The 16895-nt window shown below is 42.9% G+C and overlaps 1 protein-coding gene across 2 annotated transcripts in view; it reads left to right on the plus strand.

The window, feature by feature from the left end:
- LOC122919684 (ankyrin repeat and SOCS box protein 12-like) overlaps positions 1-14053 on the plus strand; it is a 31824-nt gene extending 17771 nt beyond the window's left edge. The window contains exons 2-3 of one of the 2 annotated variants that reach the window (XM_044268858.1): positions 4677-4858; positions 13949-14053. In XM_044268858.1, coding sequence (XP_044124793.1) covers positions 4677-4858; positions 13949-13960 — 194 coding nt within the window. In that variant the 3' untranslated portion in view covers positions 13961-14053. Of the gene's footprint in view, positions 1-4676; positions 4859-4946; positions 5668-13948 lie in introns of those variants that run through there. The other variant, XM_044268857.1, reaches the window with a different exon arrangement.
- The last annotated feature ends 2842 nt before the right edge of the window (positions 14054-16895 follow it).

Consider the following 16895-nt stretch of genomic DNA (forward strand, 5'->3'; position numbering starts at 1 on the left):
AAATTATAAAACTATCCTTTTGCCAAAATAAAGGGAAAAAAATTGTTAAAAATAGGGGGAAAAAGAAAAGTACACATATTAGGTATCGCCGTGTCTGTATCGACCGGCTCTATAAAACTAACACATGGCCTAAACCCTAAGGTGAACACTGTGCTAAATAAACCATTTTTTGGTCATCTTACATCATTAAAACTGCAACACCAAGCGATCAAAAAGGCGTATACCACCCAAAATAGTACCAATCTAACCATCACCTCATCCCGAAAAAATTTGCCTCTACCAAGGACAAGGGTTAAACCACTCACTGTCTCATTTGATTTGTACTGTGCATCCGGTCTGGTTGGACAGGCTTTTGTCTTTTGACTACTCTCTCGTTTTGGTACTGTGTTGTCCGCCTGGTTCTGATCCTTTTTTGTACAACTATCCCTTTGTGTTCTTTTGTCTTTTGGTGTCTGTCTGTCTCTGCGCCTTAGTACTGTAGCATAGGGACCATGGAACAGTTGTGGTCTTGCTACCTAGGACTAGAACTGTAAGGCCCCTTTCACACAGGCGAGTATTCCATGCGGATGCGATGCGTGAGCTGAACGCATTGCACCCGCACTGAATACCGACCCATTCATTTCTATGGGGCTGTTCACATGAGCGGTGATTTTCACGCATCACTTATGCGGTGCGTGAAAATCGCAGCATGCTCTATTTTGTGCGTTTTTCACGTAACGCAGGCCCCATAGAAATGAATGGGATGCGGTGCGATTTTCACGCACGGTTGCTAGGAGACAATCGGGATGGAGACCCGATCAATATTATTTTCCCTTATAACATGGTTATAAGGGAAAATAATACAATCTACAGAACACTGATCCCAAGCCCGAACTTCTGTGAAGAAGTTCGGGTTTGGGTACCAAACATGCGCGATTTTTTCCACGCGAGTGCAAAACGCATTACAATGTTTTGCACTCGTGCAGAAAAATCGCGGGTGTTCCCGCAACGCCCGTGTGAAAGGGGCCTAAGTAGGTAGGGAAAGCGGACTGGGTTCCAGGTGCACTGGTTATGTCTGTCCCTATCTACAAATGTTACACCAGTATATGCATGCCTAGGGGTTATTGTACATTGTGGTTTTGTTGCAGTTATTGCCATGAATTGCAGTAAAACTGCAGTAAAGCCACAATGTACAATAACCCCCCCCCACCCCCCCGCTATCCTAGCACGGCATTGATGTTACCACCTAACATTGCCTAATTAGAGATGCACCCCTGCTCCTCCTTCTGCCCTACCCGCCCCTACTATTACCCCTACACAGCCACACAGCTACTACCTTGCGACTACTACTACTACCCCTGCACAGCCTCATATTTACTGCCTTGTCTGTTCCATGATGTTCTTCTACTATTGCTGTCACTATTCCCCGTATGCAGCTTACTCCTTCCACATCCATGTTGTACTGCTGCTGCTGCTGCTTCCAAAAAAGGAATATTTTTTGGTAGCTTGTTTACAACAAGCTACTGCTTTTTTTTATACTACAGTGTGTGTGAATAAACAAGGGCAGGCATCTACCCCTGTTAAAGCATACATTTTTTTCATTCAAAACAAGCCGATGTTTTTGTCCGATAACACTGTGTGTGTTTAAATGCCATCTGCTCCCAATAAGGGAAATTTTTTTAAATGTTTCATAAAAAGGTTTTCCAGGATTTTTTAACTGTATAGGTCATCATCAGAATATGACTGGTGGGGGTCCGACAACCTGGAGCAGCTGTTTGAGAGGCACCGCTGCCCCTGTGAGCATCATGGATTTCTCCTTGCTTATTGTTACGGCGATACCTAATATATATCCTTTTTTTATTCATTTCACTTTAGCACAATAATAGCAGTTTTGAAGCAAAAAATAATCATACTTTAGTGTCTCCATTGTCTGAGAGTGATAGCTTTTAATATATTTTGACTGATTCTCTTAGGTAGGATCTCATTTTTTGCGGGATGAGGTGACTGTTTGATTGGTACTATTTTGGGGGGCATACGCCTTTTTGATCACTTGCTGTTGCAATTTTTGTTATGTAATGTGACAAAAATGGCTTTTTTTTACACCGTTTTTATTTAATTTTTTTCACGGTGTTCACCTGAGGAGTTAGCTCATGTGATATTTTTTAATAGAGCCGGTTGTTACGGACGTGGCGATACCTAATATGCATTTTTTGATGAGGTGATGGTTTTATTGATACCATTCTGTGGGACATATACCTTTTTGATCGCTTGGTGTAAGGTGACCAAAATAGCTATTTTTTTTTTACAACTTTTTTTTTTATGGTGTTTATCGGACAGGGTGGATCATGTGATATATTTATAGATCCGTCATTACGGACGCGGCTATACCTAATATGTCTGGTTTTTGTTTTTTATTATTATAAAATAAGGGGAAAGGGGTGTTTTTTTTCTTTTTGTACTTTATTAATTTTATTACTTTGTAAATTTAATTAAAACATTTTTTTTCTTTACTTTATTTCTGATGTTTACTTTTAGCGGTCTGATCCCCTCTACAATGCATTACAATACATCTGCATTGCCTGTTCGTGTACTACAGTGAGTAGTACACAAACAGGTTGCCTAGGAGACCCAGCCTGAGGCTGGATCTCCTTGGCACCCGTAGAAGGCAGGCTCCGATGCCGTGTAAGGCATTGGGCAGCCTCTGCATGGCATCGGGCTGCCTTTTGACATCGAGTCCCCGCCACAGCAGCTCGGGGACTCGATGAGCTTCCTCACCCAACACAACCCCTTCTACAGTCCTGATCAAAAGTTTAAGACCACTTGAAAAATGGCATCATATTTAGCATGGTTGGATCTTAACAAGGTTCCAAGTAGAGCTTAAACATGCAACAACAAGAAATGGGAGTGAGACAAAACATTTTTTGAGCATTCAATTTAATGAAAACAACGAATAAACTGAAACAGGCTGTTTTTTAGCTGATAAAAAGTTTGGGACCACACCTCAAAAAAAAATATTAAACCCCCCCAAAACAGAAATCCAACCTCCAAACATGAACTCAGTAATGAGTAGCTCCGCCGTTATTGTTTATCACTTCCAAAATTCGTTTTGGCATGCTTGATGCAAGAGTTTCCATGAGATGAGTGGGAACATTTCTCCAAGTGGTGAAGACGGCCGCACGAAGGCCATCTACTGTCTGGAACTGTTGTCCATTTTTGTAAACTTTCCTTGCCATCCATCCCCAAAGGTTCTCAGTTGGATTTAGATATGGGGAACACGCATGATGGGCCAAAAGAGTGATGTTATTCTCCTGGGAGAAGTCCCTTGTCCTGGGGACATTGCGTACTGTAGCATTGTCCAGTTTAAAAACCCAGTCGTTAACACACAGACGAGGGCCCTCAGTCATGAGGAATGCTCTCTGCAACATCTGGACATAGCCAGCGGCCGTTTGACACCCCTGAACTTCCTGAAGCTCCATTGTTCCACTGAAGGAAAAAGCACCCTTATGTTTGGTGCTCTCTTGCAAAGTCCAAACTAACAGTTCTGTAGCGTTCAAGGAGACGAGGTCTTCGAAGAAGTTTTTTGTTTTTGAAGCCCTTCAGTCTCAGATCCCGTCTGATGGTTATGGGGCTGCAGTCAGCACCAGTAAGGGCATTAATTTGGGTCGAGGATCGTCCAGTGTCTTGACGGACAGCCAATTGGATCCTCCGGCTCAGTGCTGATGCCATTTTCTTGGGTCTTCCACTTGACTTTTTTGTTCCATAACCCTCAGGATCATTTAAGAAATGCCAAATGACTGTCCTTACTGTGTCCCACCTCAGCAGCGATGGCGCGCTGTGACAGACCCTGCTTATGCAGTTCAACAACCCAACCACGTTCAAAATGGGAGAGTTTTTTTGCCATCACAACGTGTGACTACCTGACAGAAAATGACAATGAATCCACATCATTGCACAGATTTGGCCTTTTAAATGAATGTGGTCCTAAAATTTGGATCAGCTGAAAAACAGCCTGTTTCAGTTTAATCGTTATTTTCAATTCATTAAATGCTCAAAAAATGTTTTGTCTCGCTCTCATTTCTTCTTGTTGCATGTTGAAGCTTTACTTGGAACCTTGTTAAGATCCAGCAATGTAAAATATGATTTTTTGCCATTTTTCAAGTGGTCCTAAACTTTTGATCAGGACTGTATGTTGCGGTCAGTGCGGACTGCGCCATAGAAGGGGTTAATCCGCCAGCATCGGCTTTTACAGCGATACCAGAGACTGCCATGCCCCTGCAGTGATCGCGCGCGCACCACTCCAGTGCCCGCCCAATCACCATGACGTACTATTACGTCAAATTGCGGGAACGCAGTGACTTCCATGACTTAATAATTTGTCATGTGTCAGGAAGGGGTTAACCCCAGAAATCCCCAACTGTAGCAACAGATGCCTCGATCAGCAATGACGGGGGTGTCACGATCACAGTTCCCCTTTATTGCACCCACTAAATACAAAGGAATGCACTTTGTTAAAAAGTAATTTGTCACAAATCGAATTTCTTTGTGAAATTCGGCAAAGCAGCTAAATCGAATTTATCATAACTTCACTCATCACTAATTACCTTATATTGAGGTCATTTTTTTTTCTTTAGACTAGTTATAATTTTTATCCAGTTTTTATAGATTGTCAAACTACAATCTTCTTATCTTCTGTGCAGTTCACCCAAGATCCCTGATGTCTCAGTGTCGTATCGCTATAAGAAGGTCAATGAAACAAGTGGGGAAGCTCGGTCTCATTGATCAGCTAGAAATCCCCAAGAGGCTTTTGAGATACTTACAGTACCACGATGAGCTGGATAACACAGAGAAGCTGCCACGATATTATGCAGAAAGAAACAAGGTAGTTTTTAATGTGGATCTTTAGTTTTAGGAACATTTAGGGTCTTCCAGTTATCACTAAATAACTGTCTGTTTTTGCTCCTCTACAGGTATACTGTTGTTTTCCGGAGCACAATTTAGTATGAAACCAATGAGATCAGGGAATGCTCAGTGACGGCCCACAGTGACCATTCTGGAAGGAGGGGATGTTGAGGATGACTTTGCTATCAAAGAATCGATAACCTACTGATGAGTTATAATGTCTCTGCACTATTCCAATTAACTCTTTTGGATCATATACTACTGTTATAAGGAATTGCACAAATATGACATAATAATATGTTGCTACCTGTATTCTCCCAATTATCCCCTTTACAAGCTAGAACTGTTGAAGGCTACTTTCACATCAGCATTTTGGCTTTCTGGTTTTGAAATAGGGCAAAAAGGTTCAGTTTTGTCCCCATTCATTGTCAATTGGGACAAAACTGATCGGGATGCATTAGTATGCAGCAGTTCTGTTTTGTGAACAGTCTGCGAAATAGAACAAACTGGATCCAGCATGAAAATCAATGTAAGTCAATGGTGCCGGATCAGTTTTTTAGTTATAAAAAAAAACGGATCCATCATCCATTTACATAGAGATTTTAATGTCAGATCCAGTTTCTTCTGTCTCGATTTAATGGCATACAAACGGAACAGATGCATAGTGTTGTATTAAATGAAACTGATCTGTTTATTCAGGTTTTGAGATCCTTTGCCGACTATCAAAACCTGAATAAAAAAAGCAGATGTGAAAGTAGACTAAGGCTACATGCACACGACCGTATTTTGTTTCAGTGTCCGATCCGTTTTTTTTGCGGATAGGATGCGGACCCATTCATTTCAATGGGTCCGCAAAAAACAAGGACAGCACACAGTGTGCTGTCCGCATCAGTATGTCCGCTCCGTTTCTCCGCTAAAAAAATAGTGCATGTCCTATTTTTTTCTAGTTTGCGGACAAGTATAGGCATTATTACAATGGATCCGCAAAAAAAACGGATCCGCAAAAAGAACGGATGCCATACGGAATGTCATCCGTTTTTTTTGCAGAACCGCAATTTGCGGACCGCAAAACACACACGGTCGTGTGCATGTAGCCTAAGGCTGAGTTCACACGGGCGAGTATTCCGCGTGGGTGCAATGCGGGAGGTGAACGCATTGCACCCGCACTGAATCCGGACCCATTCACTTAAATGGGGCTGTTCAGATGAGCGGTGATTTTCATGCATCACTGAAAATCGCATGTTATAAGGGAAAATAATAGAATTTACCCAGCACCTAACCCAAACCCGAACTTCTGTGAAGAAGTTCGGGTTTGGATACCAAACATGCCGATTTTTCTCACGCGAGTGCAAAACGCATTACAATGTTTTGCACTCGCGCTGAAAAATTGCGCATGTCCCCACAACGCATCGCACCTTTTCCCGCAACGCCTGTGTGAACTCAGCCTAACACTGCACCTTCTCTTTCAGTCCATTCTCAGATACAGGACACCTTACAACCCCTCGTGTCTTCTGAATCAAACACTGTACACACTTGTCTTCTGCTGACAGATTCTCAGGGAAACAGCTGAGTGTTTGAACTGCCCAAACCCTGCAATTTTAACCCCTTCAGGACCAGTGCCTCTTTTGAAATGACGTTTTACTTTTTTTCATCTTGCTTTCCAAGGGCCATAACCTTTTTTTTTTCTGATGATATAGCCATAGGAGGCTTGGTTTTGTGGGATTTATGGGTTTTCATGGCTCAGTTTAATGTTTCATATATAATGTATTGCAAAACTGTAAAAAATGTGTAGAGTAGAAAAATACCTACAACCCTGCCTTTGATGTTTAGTTTGATTTATGTGGTGTTCACTATGTATTAAAAAGGTCATGATAACATTAGGGCTCATGCACAGGAACGTATATTCTTTCCGTGCACGTTCTATTTTTATTTTTTTTGCGGACTGTATACGGAACCATTCAGTTCAATGGGTCCGCAAAAAAAACTGAAGTTACGCCGTGTGCATTCCATTTCCGTATGTCCATATTTCTGTTCTGCAAAAAAATAGAACAGGTCCTATTATTGTCCGCATTATGGCCAAGGATACTGCTGTTCTATTAAGGGTCAGCTGTTCCGTTCCACAAAATACGGAATGTACACAGACGTCGTCCAAATTTTTGGTGGATCTGTTTTTTGCAGACCGCAAAATACATACGATCGTGTGCATGAGCCCTTAGGCCTCATGCACACTGCCGTTGTGCAGCCATTCTGTGTATTGGGGACCGCAATTTGCACGGGCAACATCTGTGTGGCCGCCTGGACGGATCGAGACTAGTGTTGATTGAGTACTTTCCATCATTGGGATGCTCGAGTGCTCGGTAGAGCACCCGAGCACAATGAAAGTCAATGGGAGAACCCAAGCATTAAACCAGGCACCCCCTGCTCTGAAGAGAAGAGGGTATCTGGTTCACAGGAAAAGGTCAGAAATTGATGGAAATACCACTGAAATCGTTCAGGAATAGTGATGAAAAGTGTTGAGCGCAACAAATTTTTATTTTACCTATCATTAATAAACTTATTATAAGTATTATTTTACCTACCATTAATATTAACTTTTTATAGATGCTATATTTATTACCTATAACATACAATAGACAACATATAAACACACAAATGCTGTATGCCAAAAGCTGGGTATGTGCAAGCCAATAATCTATTTAATAAGACAGGTAGTCAGCATACCTTACAATGGCAACCTTGTGTGTAATGAGATATTCAAGCCTATTTCTCATCTGACTGAGAGTTGGTAAGCTTTAAAGATGCTTGATCTGATTTGGATGGCTTGGGGGACCGGCACACCTAGACCATTATAATTATGGTGAGAAAAATTGTATTTTTTATTTTTTTTATGCCAGCCAACTCTTCTCTCACTGCATAGAAGGACTGCAGAAACATTTTCAGTTTTCTAACAGTTCTAACAGTATATTCAATTACCTTTCTATACTGTACGGCATACATATTAGGACATCCTCAGACATCATCCACAACTCCCTCCTCCGTCAGGCAAAACTCCATCAGTCCTCCTCCCTCAGGCTACTTTCACACTTGCGTTTTTCTTTTCCGGCATAGAGTTCCGTCCTAGGGGCTCTATACCGCAAAAGAACTGATCAGGCATATCCCCATGCATTCTGAATGTAGAGCAATCCGTTCAGGATGCATCAGGATGTCTTCAGTTCAGTCATTTTGACTGATCAGGCAAAAGAGAAAACCGTAGCATTCTACGGTTTTATCTCCGGCGAAAAAAACTGAAGACTTGCCTGAATGCCGGATCCGGCATTTTTTTCCATAGGAATGCATTAGTGCCGGATCCAGCATTTAAAATACCGGAATGCCGGATCCGTCCTTCCGGTCTGCGCATGCACAGACCTTTAAAAATTAGAAGAAGAAAAAAAACGGATCCGTTTTGCCTGATGACACCGGAAAAACGGATCCGGTATTGCAATGCATTTTTCTGACTGATCAGGCATTTTTCTGACTTACATCTGTTTGCATACAGTTTGCCTGATCAGGCAGTCAGTTCAGGCAACGGAACTGCCTGCCGGAATCAAACAACGCAAGTGTGAAAGTACCCTCAGACCAAACTCCCTCTTCCGTCAGACAAAACTCCCTCCTCTGTCAGCCAAAACTCCCTCCTCCAAGAGTTTTATTGCAATCACACAACACGTTTCGGGGAAAGGGTCCCCTTCATCAGAAGAATATTGCATGATGCAATATTCTTCACCTGATGAAGGGGACCCTTTCCCCGAAACGCGTTGTGTGATTGCAATAAAACTCTTGAAGATTCACCGTCCACCTCTGGTTGGTTCCTTGCGCCGAGGGATGTTCCTTTTCTTCCTGTCATTTTAATCCTCCGTGTGGGCCTAGGCACGCTTATCCGAGGACATCTACATCCGTGGCTGCATACCAACCTTCATATTGGGGATTAAATCATCTCCCACATGCCTACAATAGCGTTGTGCCTATAATTGCGCAACCCTGTAAGGTGAGCCTCCCAAGTTGGGATTTAATCCGAATTTCCAAGCGTTTTTACCCTATGGTGCGCCCTCTCTCTTTTGTTTACACAGTAAACAACTTGCCTTTATACGTAAAACTCCCTCCTCCGTCAGCCAAAACTCCCTCCTACCTTAGACGTCAGGCAAAACTCCCTCCTCCGTCAGGCAAAACTCCCTCCTCCGTCAGGCAAAACTCCATCAGTCCTCCTCCCTCAGACCAAACTCCTTCCTCCGTCAGCCAAAACTCCCTCATCCAAAACTCCCTCCTCCTTCAGACGTCAGCCAAAATCCCTCCCCCTAACTCAAAAATCCCTCGTCCCTCAGACATCAGTCAACCCTCCTCCATTAGCCCTCAGCCCAAACTCCATCAGCCATCAGAGGTCAGACATCAGGTGTCAGCCCTCAGCCTAAACTCCATCAGCCATAGTAATAGAATGTAAAATATGTTTACAGAAAGCGCTGGCACCACAGACCATTGTCTTCACACATTATATATATATATATATATATATATATAATTATGGACACTAATACCAGGCACCAGTACTGGATACAAGTTTCCTTGGTGTTTAATGGAGGTACGCCGTGTTCAGCCGCTGACATACACAGGCTTCTCTCCAGCATACGTTACATCAGAAGCCGCTAGAGACTGGTTCTCCTACAAGTGACTGAGATTCATACCAGCAGATGGCTCTATAGTTCAGGGGATAGAGTGCTGGTCTTGTAAACCAGGGGTCTTGAGTTCAAATCTCACTGGCAACTTCACCATTTTTTGGTCTGTTAATATTTGTACTATTACTTATTCCGTTTAGTAAGCAAAGAACATTTTAGTGCAATTTATCATATGAAATATGCTTTCCGTTATCATATAAATATGACAGGTCTGCCTACACATAATTCAGGATAGATAGAGAGATGAATGATAAATGAGATGATGGGGGTAGATTTATGATGGGTGGATGATGGCATATATGTCATGATTTGGTTCTTTTACTGTTCTGGGGGCACAAATGAATCTCATTTCAGGTGTAGGCGAACCAGTCTTTAGTGGCTGCTGATGTAACGTGTGCTGGAGAGAAGCCCGTTTATTTCAGCGGCTGAACACGGCGTGCCTCCATTATACACCAAGGAAACTACTGGTGCCTGGTATTAGTGTCCATAATATATATATAATGTGTGAAGGCAATGGTCTGTGGTGCCAGCGCTTGCTGTAAACACCATCATTACATTCTATTACATCATTTTACATTCCATTACTACGGCTGATGGAGTTTAGGCTGAGGGCTGACACCTGATGTCTGACCCCTGACGGCTGATGGAGTTTAGGCTGAGGGATGACAACTGATCTCTGACCCCTGACGGCTGATGGAGTTTGGGCTGAGGGCTGATGTAGGAGGTATTTTTTGACTGACTTTTGAGGGACGAGGGAGTTTAGGCTGACGGAGGAGGGAGTTTAGCCTGACGGAGGAGGGAGTTTGGTCTGAGGGAGGAGGACTGATGGAGTTTTGCCTGACGGAGGAGGGAGTTTTGGATGAGGTCGGAGGGAGTTTTGGCTGACGTCTGAGGTAGGAAGGAGTTTGGGCTGACGGAGGAGGGAGTTGTGGATGATGTCTGAGGATGTCCTAATATGTATGCCGTAATACTGTTTTGTCATGTAAGCTTATTTGCATAAACATGGACATATGGGAAAGACATGCAAATATTATTTCAGCTGAAAAACTGATTCTGCTAATTTGTATGTCTTTCCCATATGCCCATGTTTATACAAATGAGCTTACATAACAAACCAGTATAGAAAGGTCATGAATATATTGTTAGGACAATCAGAAAACTGAAAATCAGCGAGAGAAGAGTTAGCTGGCATCCAAAAAATAGTTACAATTTTTGTAACCATAATCATAATGGTCTAGGTGTGCAGGTCCCCCAAGCCACCTAAATCAGATCAAGCATCTTTGAAGCTTACCAGCTCTCAGTCAGATGAGAGATGGGCTTGAATGTCTTACTGCACATAAGGCTTGCCATTGTAAGCTATGCTGACTACCTGTCTTATGGATAGATTGTTGGTTTGCACATACTTGGGTTTTGGCATACAGCATTTGTGTGATTATATGTTGTAGTTAATGATATAGCATCTATAAAAATACATTATTAATGGTATGTAAAATAATACTTATAATAAGTTTACTAATGATAGGTAAAATAAAAAACTATTTAAAAAAGTACAGATGATAGATAGCATAATAAGGATGCCCTGCACTGCATGTTTATCACATGTGTGTGTGGGGAGGAGACTTGCGTGCTCAAACACATGCGCTGTTCGGCCGAGCATGCTCGCCCAACATTAATCGAGACCCATTCAACTTGAATAGGATTGTGATCCATCTGCACCGTAAAAAAATAGAACATGTTCTATATTTTTTTTTTTTGCGTGCGGACGCACATACAGAAGCACCACAGAAGCACTCCGTTCAAGTGAATAGGTCTGCATCCATGATGCGGGGTGCATATGGCTGGTGCCCGTGTATTGCGGGCCGCAATACGGCCATGGCCGGGCAATGGCCGTGTGCATGAGCCCTCACTCTGTCGGTCAGTATGATTATAGTGACACCAAACTTACTGTATATATAGTTTTTTGCATATTTTACTCATTTTAAAAAACAAAACCTTTTGTCACCATATTCTGACATCCATAACTTATTTACTTTACCGTCCATGCAAGTGTGTGAGGCCTTTTTTGCAGGGTGAACTGTAGATTTTTATTGGTATCATTTTGGGGCACATGCGACTTTAATAATGTTAGTTTATTTATTTATTTTTTCTATTTTTTATTCTTCTAATTTTTTTTTGTCTCATTAGTTGAATACTTGAATTTGATATCATTAGGTTGCATGTAGCATTCACAGCAACACATATGTAGTACCCCAGAGTGAGCACTACCATTCCTACACCCTACTACTGTCTCTAATGGCTAACAAATAATGTCATCTGTGTATTTGATTCCAGGTCCATTAATACAGTCCTGATCAAAAGTTTAAGACCACTTGAAAAATGGCAAAAAATCATATTTAGCATGGTTGGATCTTAACAAGGTTCCAAGTAGAGCTTCAACATGCAACAAGAAGAAATGGGAGTGAGACAAAACATTTTTCAGCTGATCAAAAGTTTAGTACAACACCTCCCCCAAAAAACTAAACTCCCCAAAACAGAAATCCAACTTCCAAACATGAACTCAGTAATGAGTAGCTCCGCCGTTATTGTTTATCACTTCCAAAATTCATTTCGGCATGCTTGATGCAAGTGTTTCCATGAGGTGAGTGGGAACATTTCTCCAAGTGGTGAAGACGGCCGCACGAAGGCCATCTATTGTCTGGAACTGTTGTCCATTTTTGTAAACTTCCCTTGCCATCCATCCCCAAAGGTTCTCAATTGGATTTAGATCAGGGGAACACGCAGGATGAGCCAAAATAGTGATGGTATTCTCCTGGAAGAAGTCCCTTGTCCTGAGGGCATTGTGTACTGTAGCATTGTCCTGTTGAAAAACCCAGTCGTTACCACACAGACAAGGGCCCTCAGTCATAATGAATGGTCTCTGCAACATCTGGACATAGCCAGCGGCCGTTTGACACCCCTGCACTTCCTGAAGCTCCATTGTTCCACTGAAGGAAAAAGCACCCCAGACCATTATGGCGCCCCCTCCACTGTGGCGTGTAGAAAACATCTCAGGTGGGATCTGCTTGTCAAGCCGGTAACGTTGGAAACCATCAGGACCATCAAGGTAAAACATTTTCTCATCAAAGAAAAAAACTTTCTTTCACCTTTGAATGTCCCATGTTTGGTGCTCTCTTGCAAAGTCCAAACTAGCAGTTCTGTAGCGTTCAAGGAGACGAGGTCTTTGAAGACGTTTTTTGTTTTTGAAGCCCTTCAGTCTCAGATGCCGTCTGATGGGTATGGGGCTGCAGTCAGCCCCAGTAAGGGCATTAATTTGGGTCGAGGATTGTTCAGTGTCTTGAAGGACAGCCAATTGGATCCTCCGGCTCAGTGCTGATGACATTTTTTTTCTTCCACTTGACGTTTTTGTTCCATAACCCTCAGGATCATTTAAGAAATTCCAAATGACTGTCTTACTGCGTCCCACCTCAGCAGCGATGGCGCGCTGTGAGAGACCCTGCTTATGCAGTTCAACAACCCAACCACGTTCAAAAAGGGAGAGTTTTTTTGCCTTTGCCATCATAACGTGTGACTACCTGACAGAAAATGACAATGAATCCACATCTTTGCACAGATTTGGCCTTTTAAAGGCATGTGGTCCTAAAATTTGGATCAGCTGAAAAACAGCCTGTTTCAGTTTAATCGTTATTTTCAATTAATTGAATGTTCAAAAAATGTTTTGTGTCACTCTCATTTCTTCTTGTTGCATGTTGAAGCTCTACTTGGAACCTTGTTAAGATCCAACAATGTAAAATATGATTTGCCATTTTTCAAGTGGTCTTAAACCTTTGATCAGGACTGTATTGTGCCTTAATAATATTGTTATGTAACTGTTATGTATTGTATTTCATGCACTGTGCCTGGTTGTCCAGTAGGTGGCAGTGGATCTGGTAGATATCTTTAGATAGAATGGAACTTACCAATCCATTCCCCCCCTTTTGGGCAGAAGTGGGCTAATCCTGCTTCCTACAAAGGGAGAGGTTGCAGGACGCTATAGTGAGTCGTGAGTGAAATTGAGAGTTGGAAGGAGATGAGAATCACCTTGACTCCTTATAGTTTACAGACAGAGTATCACGAGGGGGTCAACAGCCAAATATACCCCACTCAAAAGGTACCAGAACTGTCAGAAAGTCCAGCTACCAGACCAAAGTCAGGAATTAGCACAGCAGAGAAAGGCAAATCAAGGTATCCAAGATTGCCTGCCAGCTAACCCCAAAACCAGCTGGAGCAAATATTGTCTGAATACAAGTTTATTCAAGTAAAGCTGTTGAACTATTACCAAGTCTGGACTCTTACTCCACTAACTTTCACTCTCCCCTTTATTGCTGCAGAACCCCTGGTGAGCAACGGTACCTAGGTAGGAGCACTGTGAAACAGACAAAACGGATAAGGCCGCATCCCACTCAGCAATTCCTAAAAACCTGGGACACGATCAGCCCTGGGGGGGGGGGGGGGGTGGCACATTGCAATTGGTGTCACAAAGAGGATATATATTTCTGTGCCTTACTATTGAAGGCCCACATCTGTAGCTTGTCCAGTTTTGTACCCATTTATGTGCAGCAGAATAGAGTGAATCTGCGTCAGTTGCAGCACTGTGGCAAAACAGGGGTTAATCAGCCATCTTGGCTTTGTGCCTTGTGTATTAAGAGGAAAGACCGTTCCACACAGCAGAGGGGCGGGATACAAGCAACCCGCCTCCACAGAGGAAGCATCCTTAAAGTGCTGAGTTCAAGTTTCTAGGAGGACAAAGAAACCAACTGTACCCTTACAGGAAGTAAAAGCAGCAATCTCAGAGAAGCGAAAATACAGTTCCAGCTTCCCTGCATCCTGAGAATCAATGTTAAGAGGTCTGAGTGAGTACTGTTGGAAAAACTAACCTTGCTAGAGACTGTTTAGAGCCATAATCTGCCTGCCAGAGCATCATAGTTCTCAAAATTGAGCGTTTGCAGATTCTTAAAGAGGCCATGTACAAATTCTGCTGCTGTTGCCCATAGCAACATGCACCTAAATTGCATTATTGCTTTCTGCTGACCTACTTGGTTAAGAGAACACATATAAAGCTATGTCTGACTGTGAGGGCCAGCCCTAGAGAGGGAAGAGACCGATTCATCTAGAATTCTGGACTCTACCACTAGGTAAGATGGGTGCAATAAAAAATATGTGCGACTTGTCTGCAACTTGCTGTCACCCAACAAGAGATGAGCGAACTTCTATTTTACAAGTTGGGGTCAGGTGACCACGGACCATAAGGACAATTTCTGCGGTAAGCGGAACCCGGACTTCTAAAACAGAAGTTTGCTCATCGCTATATGTAACTATTTTAGAATTGTGATTTAGATGTAAAAATGCAGTGTGCACTTGCCGTCTCCCTTCTCATCCACTGCTGTATGTCTATGGCAAAGCAGCACCGAACAGTAAGAGAGGCAGGAGACCACACGTGCACACCGTCTCCTCATACAGCTGATCGGCAGGGGTGCAGGGTGTTGGATCCTCGTCAATCTGATATTAATGAAGATAGGTCTCAATATTAAGAGCTCGAACAACCCCTTTAAATGTTAATCATCTTACCATATGTGTGGCTTGGACTGTGAGAGACACAAGCAGTTTTTCTTGTGGTTATATTCATAAACTCATAGATTTCTAGTAACTAATGTTAGTATATTGTGTCTCGTTAGAACTGAAGACAACCTCTAGGATGATTTTCCAGAAGAGGGGAATGCTGGACCATTTCAAACCAGTAGAAAGGAATCTTCGGCTGAGAGAGGAGACATAGATTGGAATACTGGCAGCACAGGAGCTACGGAAGTTCCCTCTAAGGTGCCCACACCTTCTCCTGCAAGGCCACCTCGCCAAACAGGCTCCTCCAGGTGTAACTGTCAAACTAATGTGCCAGCCCACGTTGACCAAAGAGTCCTTGATTATTTAAGCCACGCTACTCGGGAGGATAACAATGTTTGCTTTTTAAAAAGTGTGGCCCCTCAACTCCGGGAAGTACCAGTTCATCTTCAAAATCACATTTGCGGAGCATTTCATATAGTCCTAGATGCATGTACATCCCCAAATATTCCTGAGGAGTGGTTTAAAGCTTAGGAGCAATGGTGTTTATTTGGTCATATTTCCCCACAGCCTATTCCGCCTACACCTTATCGCTCATACTATAGGCCAATGTCCTATGATGTACCTCCCAGTCCTTATGAAGCCAATGTTCCTTACCATGGCTCTCATTGCTGGCCTCAGGATCCATATGCTCCCCATGCACTGGGACTAGGGTGGCCACTGGCTCGACCCCATAAAGCTGGACATCACATGCCATGCCCCCGGACTGCTAAACCACACCTCTGACTTTGCTAAACCACGCCCCTTTTGCCGGCAAAAGGGAAAAAAAGAACTGGAAGACAGGAAGGTAAGCTGGGGGCAGCCCAGGGTGCTTCTCTCACCCTCAGTGAGTCACAGGTAGCCATGTCCACGGGCTCTACTAACTGACTGGGGGTTAGAGAAGCCTCAGTAAGACAGTTTGTAGCTGCAGCACACGTTCAGATAGCACAATGCTGCTGTCCGAGCATGAGCTACTGAGAAAGGAGCACATCCCTGCGTCCGTCCAGGTCCTGCACCGGATGGAGGTCAGAAAGCCAGAAAACCTTACTGTCCAGCCCAAAACCAGATGTCTGGCCACCCTAACCCAGACCCCACTACTCAGGGCCAAATGTTAATCCTCCAGTTTCAGCCCTAACCCAGAGCCAAAGTAGTCAACAGTCAATCAGCACTGCTCCCCATGCCACTGGTGGTGGAAGTGGCACAGAAGAGTTATTTGAATAAAAGCCATAATTATGTTATTTTTGTGATCCATTTTTCCAGGACCTTGCTTATTTCGGATAAAGTATTTTTAAGCTTGCAACTCAAAAAAAACAAAATCCCAAAAACTTTTAAAATAAAAAGGACACTCAGATTTTGAGTTAAATTAATGGCCACCTGAAAGACATTGTCGCTGCCAGGAAACAGCTCCCTGAGTAGACATTAAATAGTCTGCAAACAAATATCTGTTCAGACTGAGGGAATGGGGGCACTTGACAACGCACATTCTTCATCAAGGTCTATTGGCACATCATAGCTCCTTTCAGAATTATGTAACACAACACATGCTTTAAGCACAGCCTGCACATTTTGAGGCGCCAATTGCATGGTTGTGAAAAGCACTCTCCATTTGGATGTCAGAATGCCAAAAGAACATTTGACATAACGCTGTGCTCTAGAAAGTCTATAATTAAAGATTCTTCTCCT

This window comes from Bufo gargarizans, chromosome 9, assembly GCF_014858855.1.
Source record: "Bufo gargarizans isolate SCDJY-AF-19 chromosome 9, ASM1485885v1, whole genome shotgun sequence".
Taxonomy (NCBI): domain Eukaryota; kingdom Metazoa; phylum Chordata; class Amphibia; order Anura; family Bufonidae; genus Bufo; species Bufo gargarizans.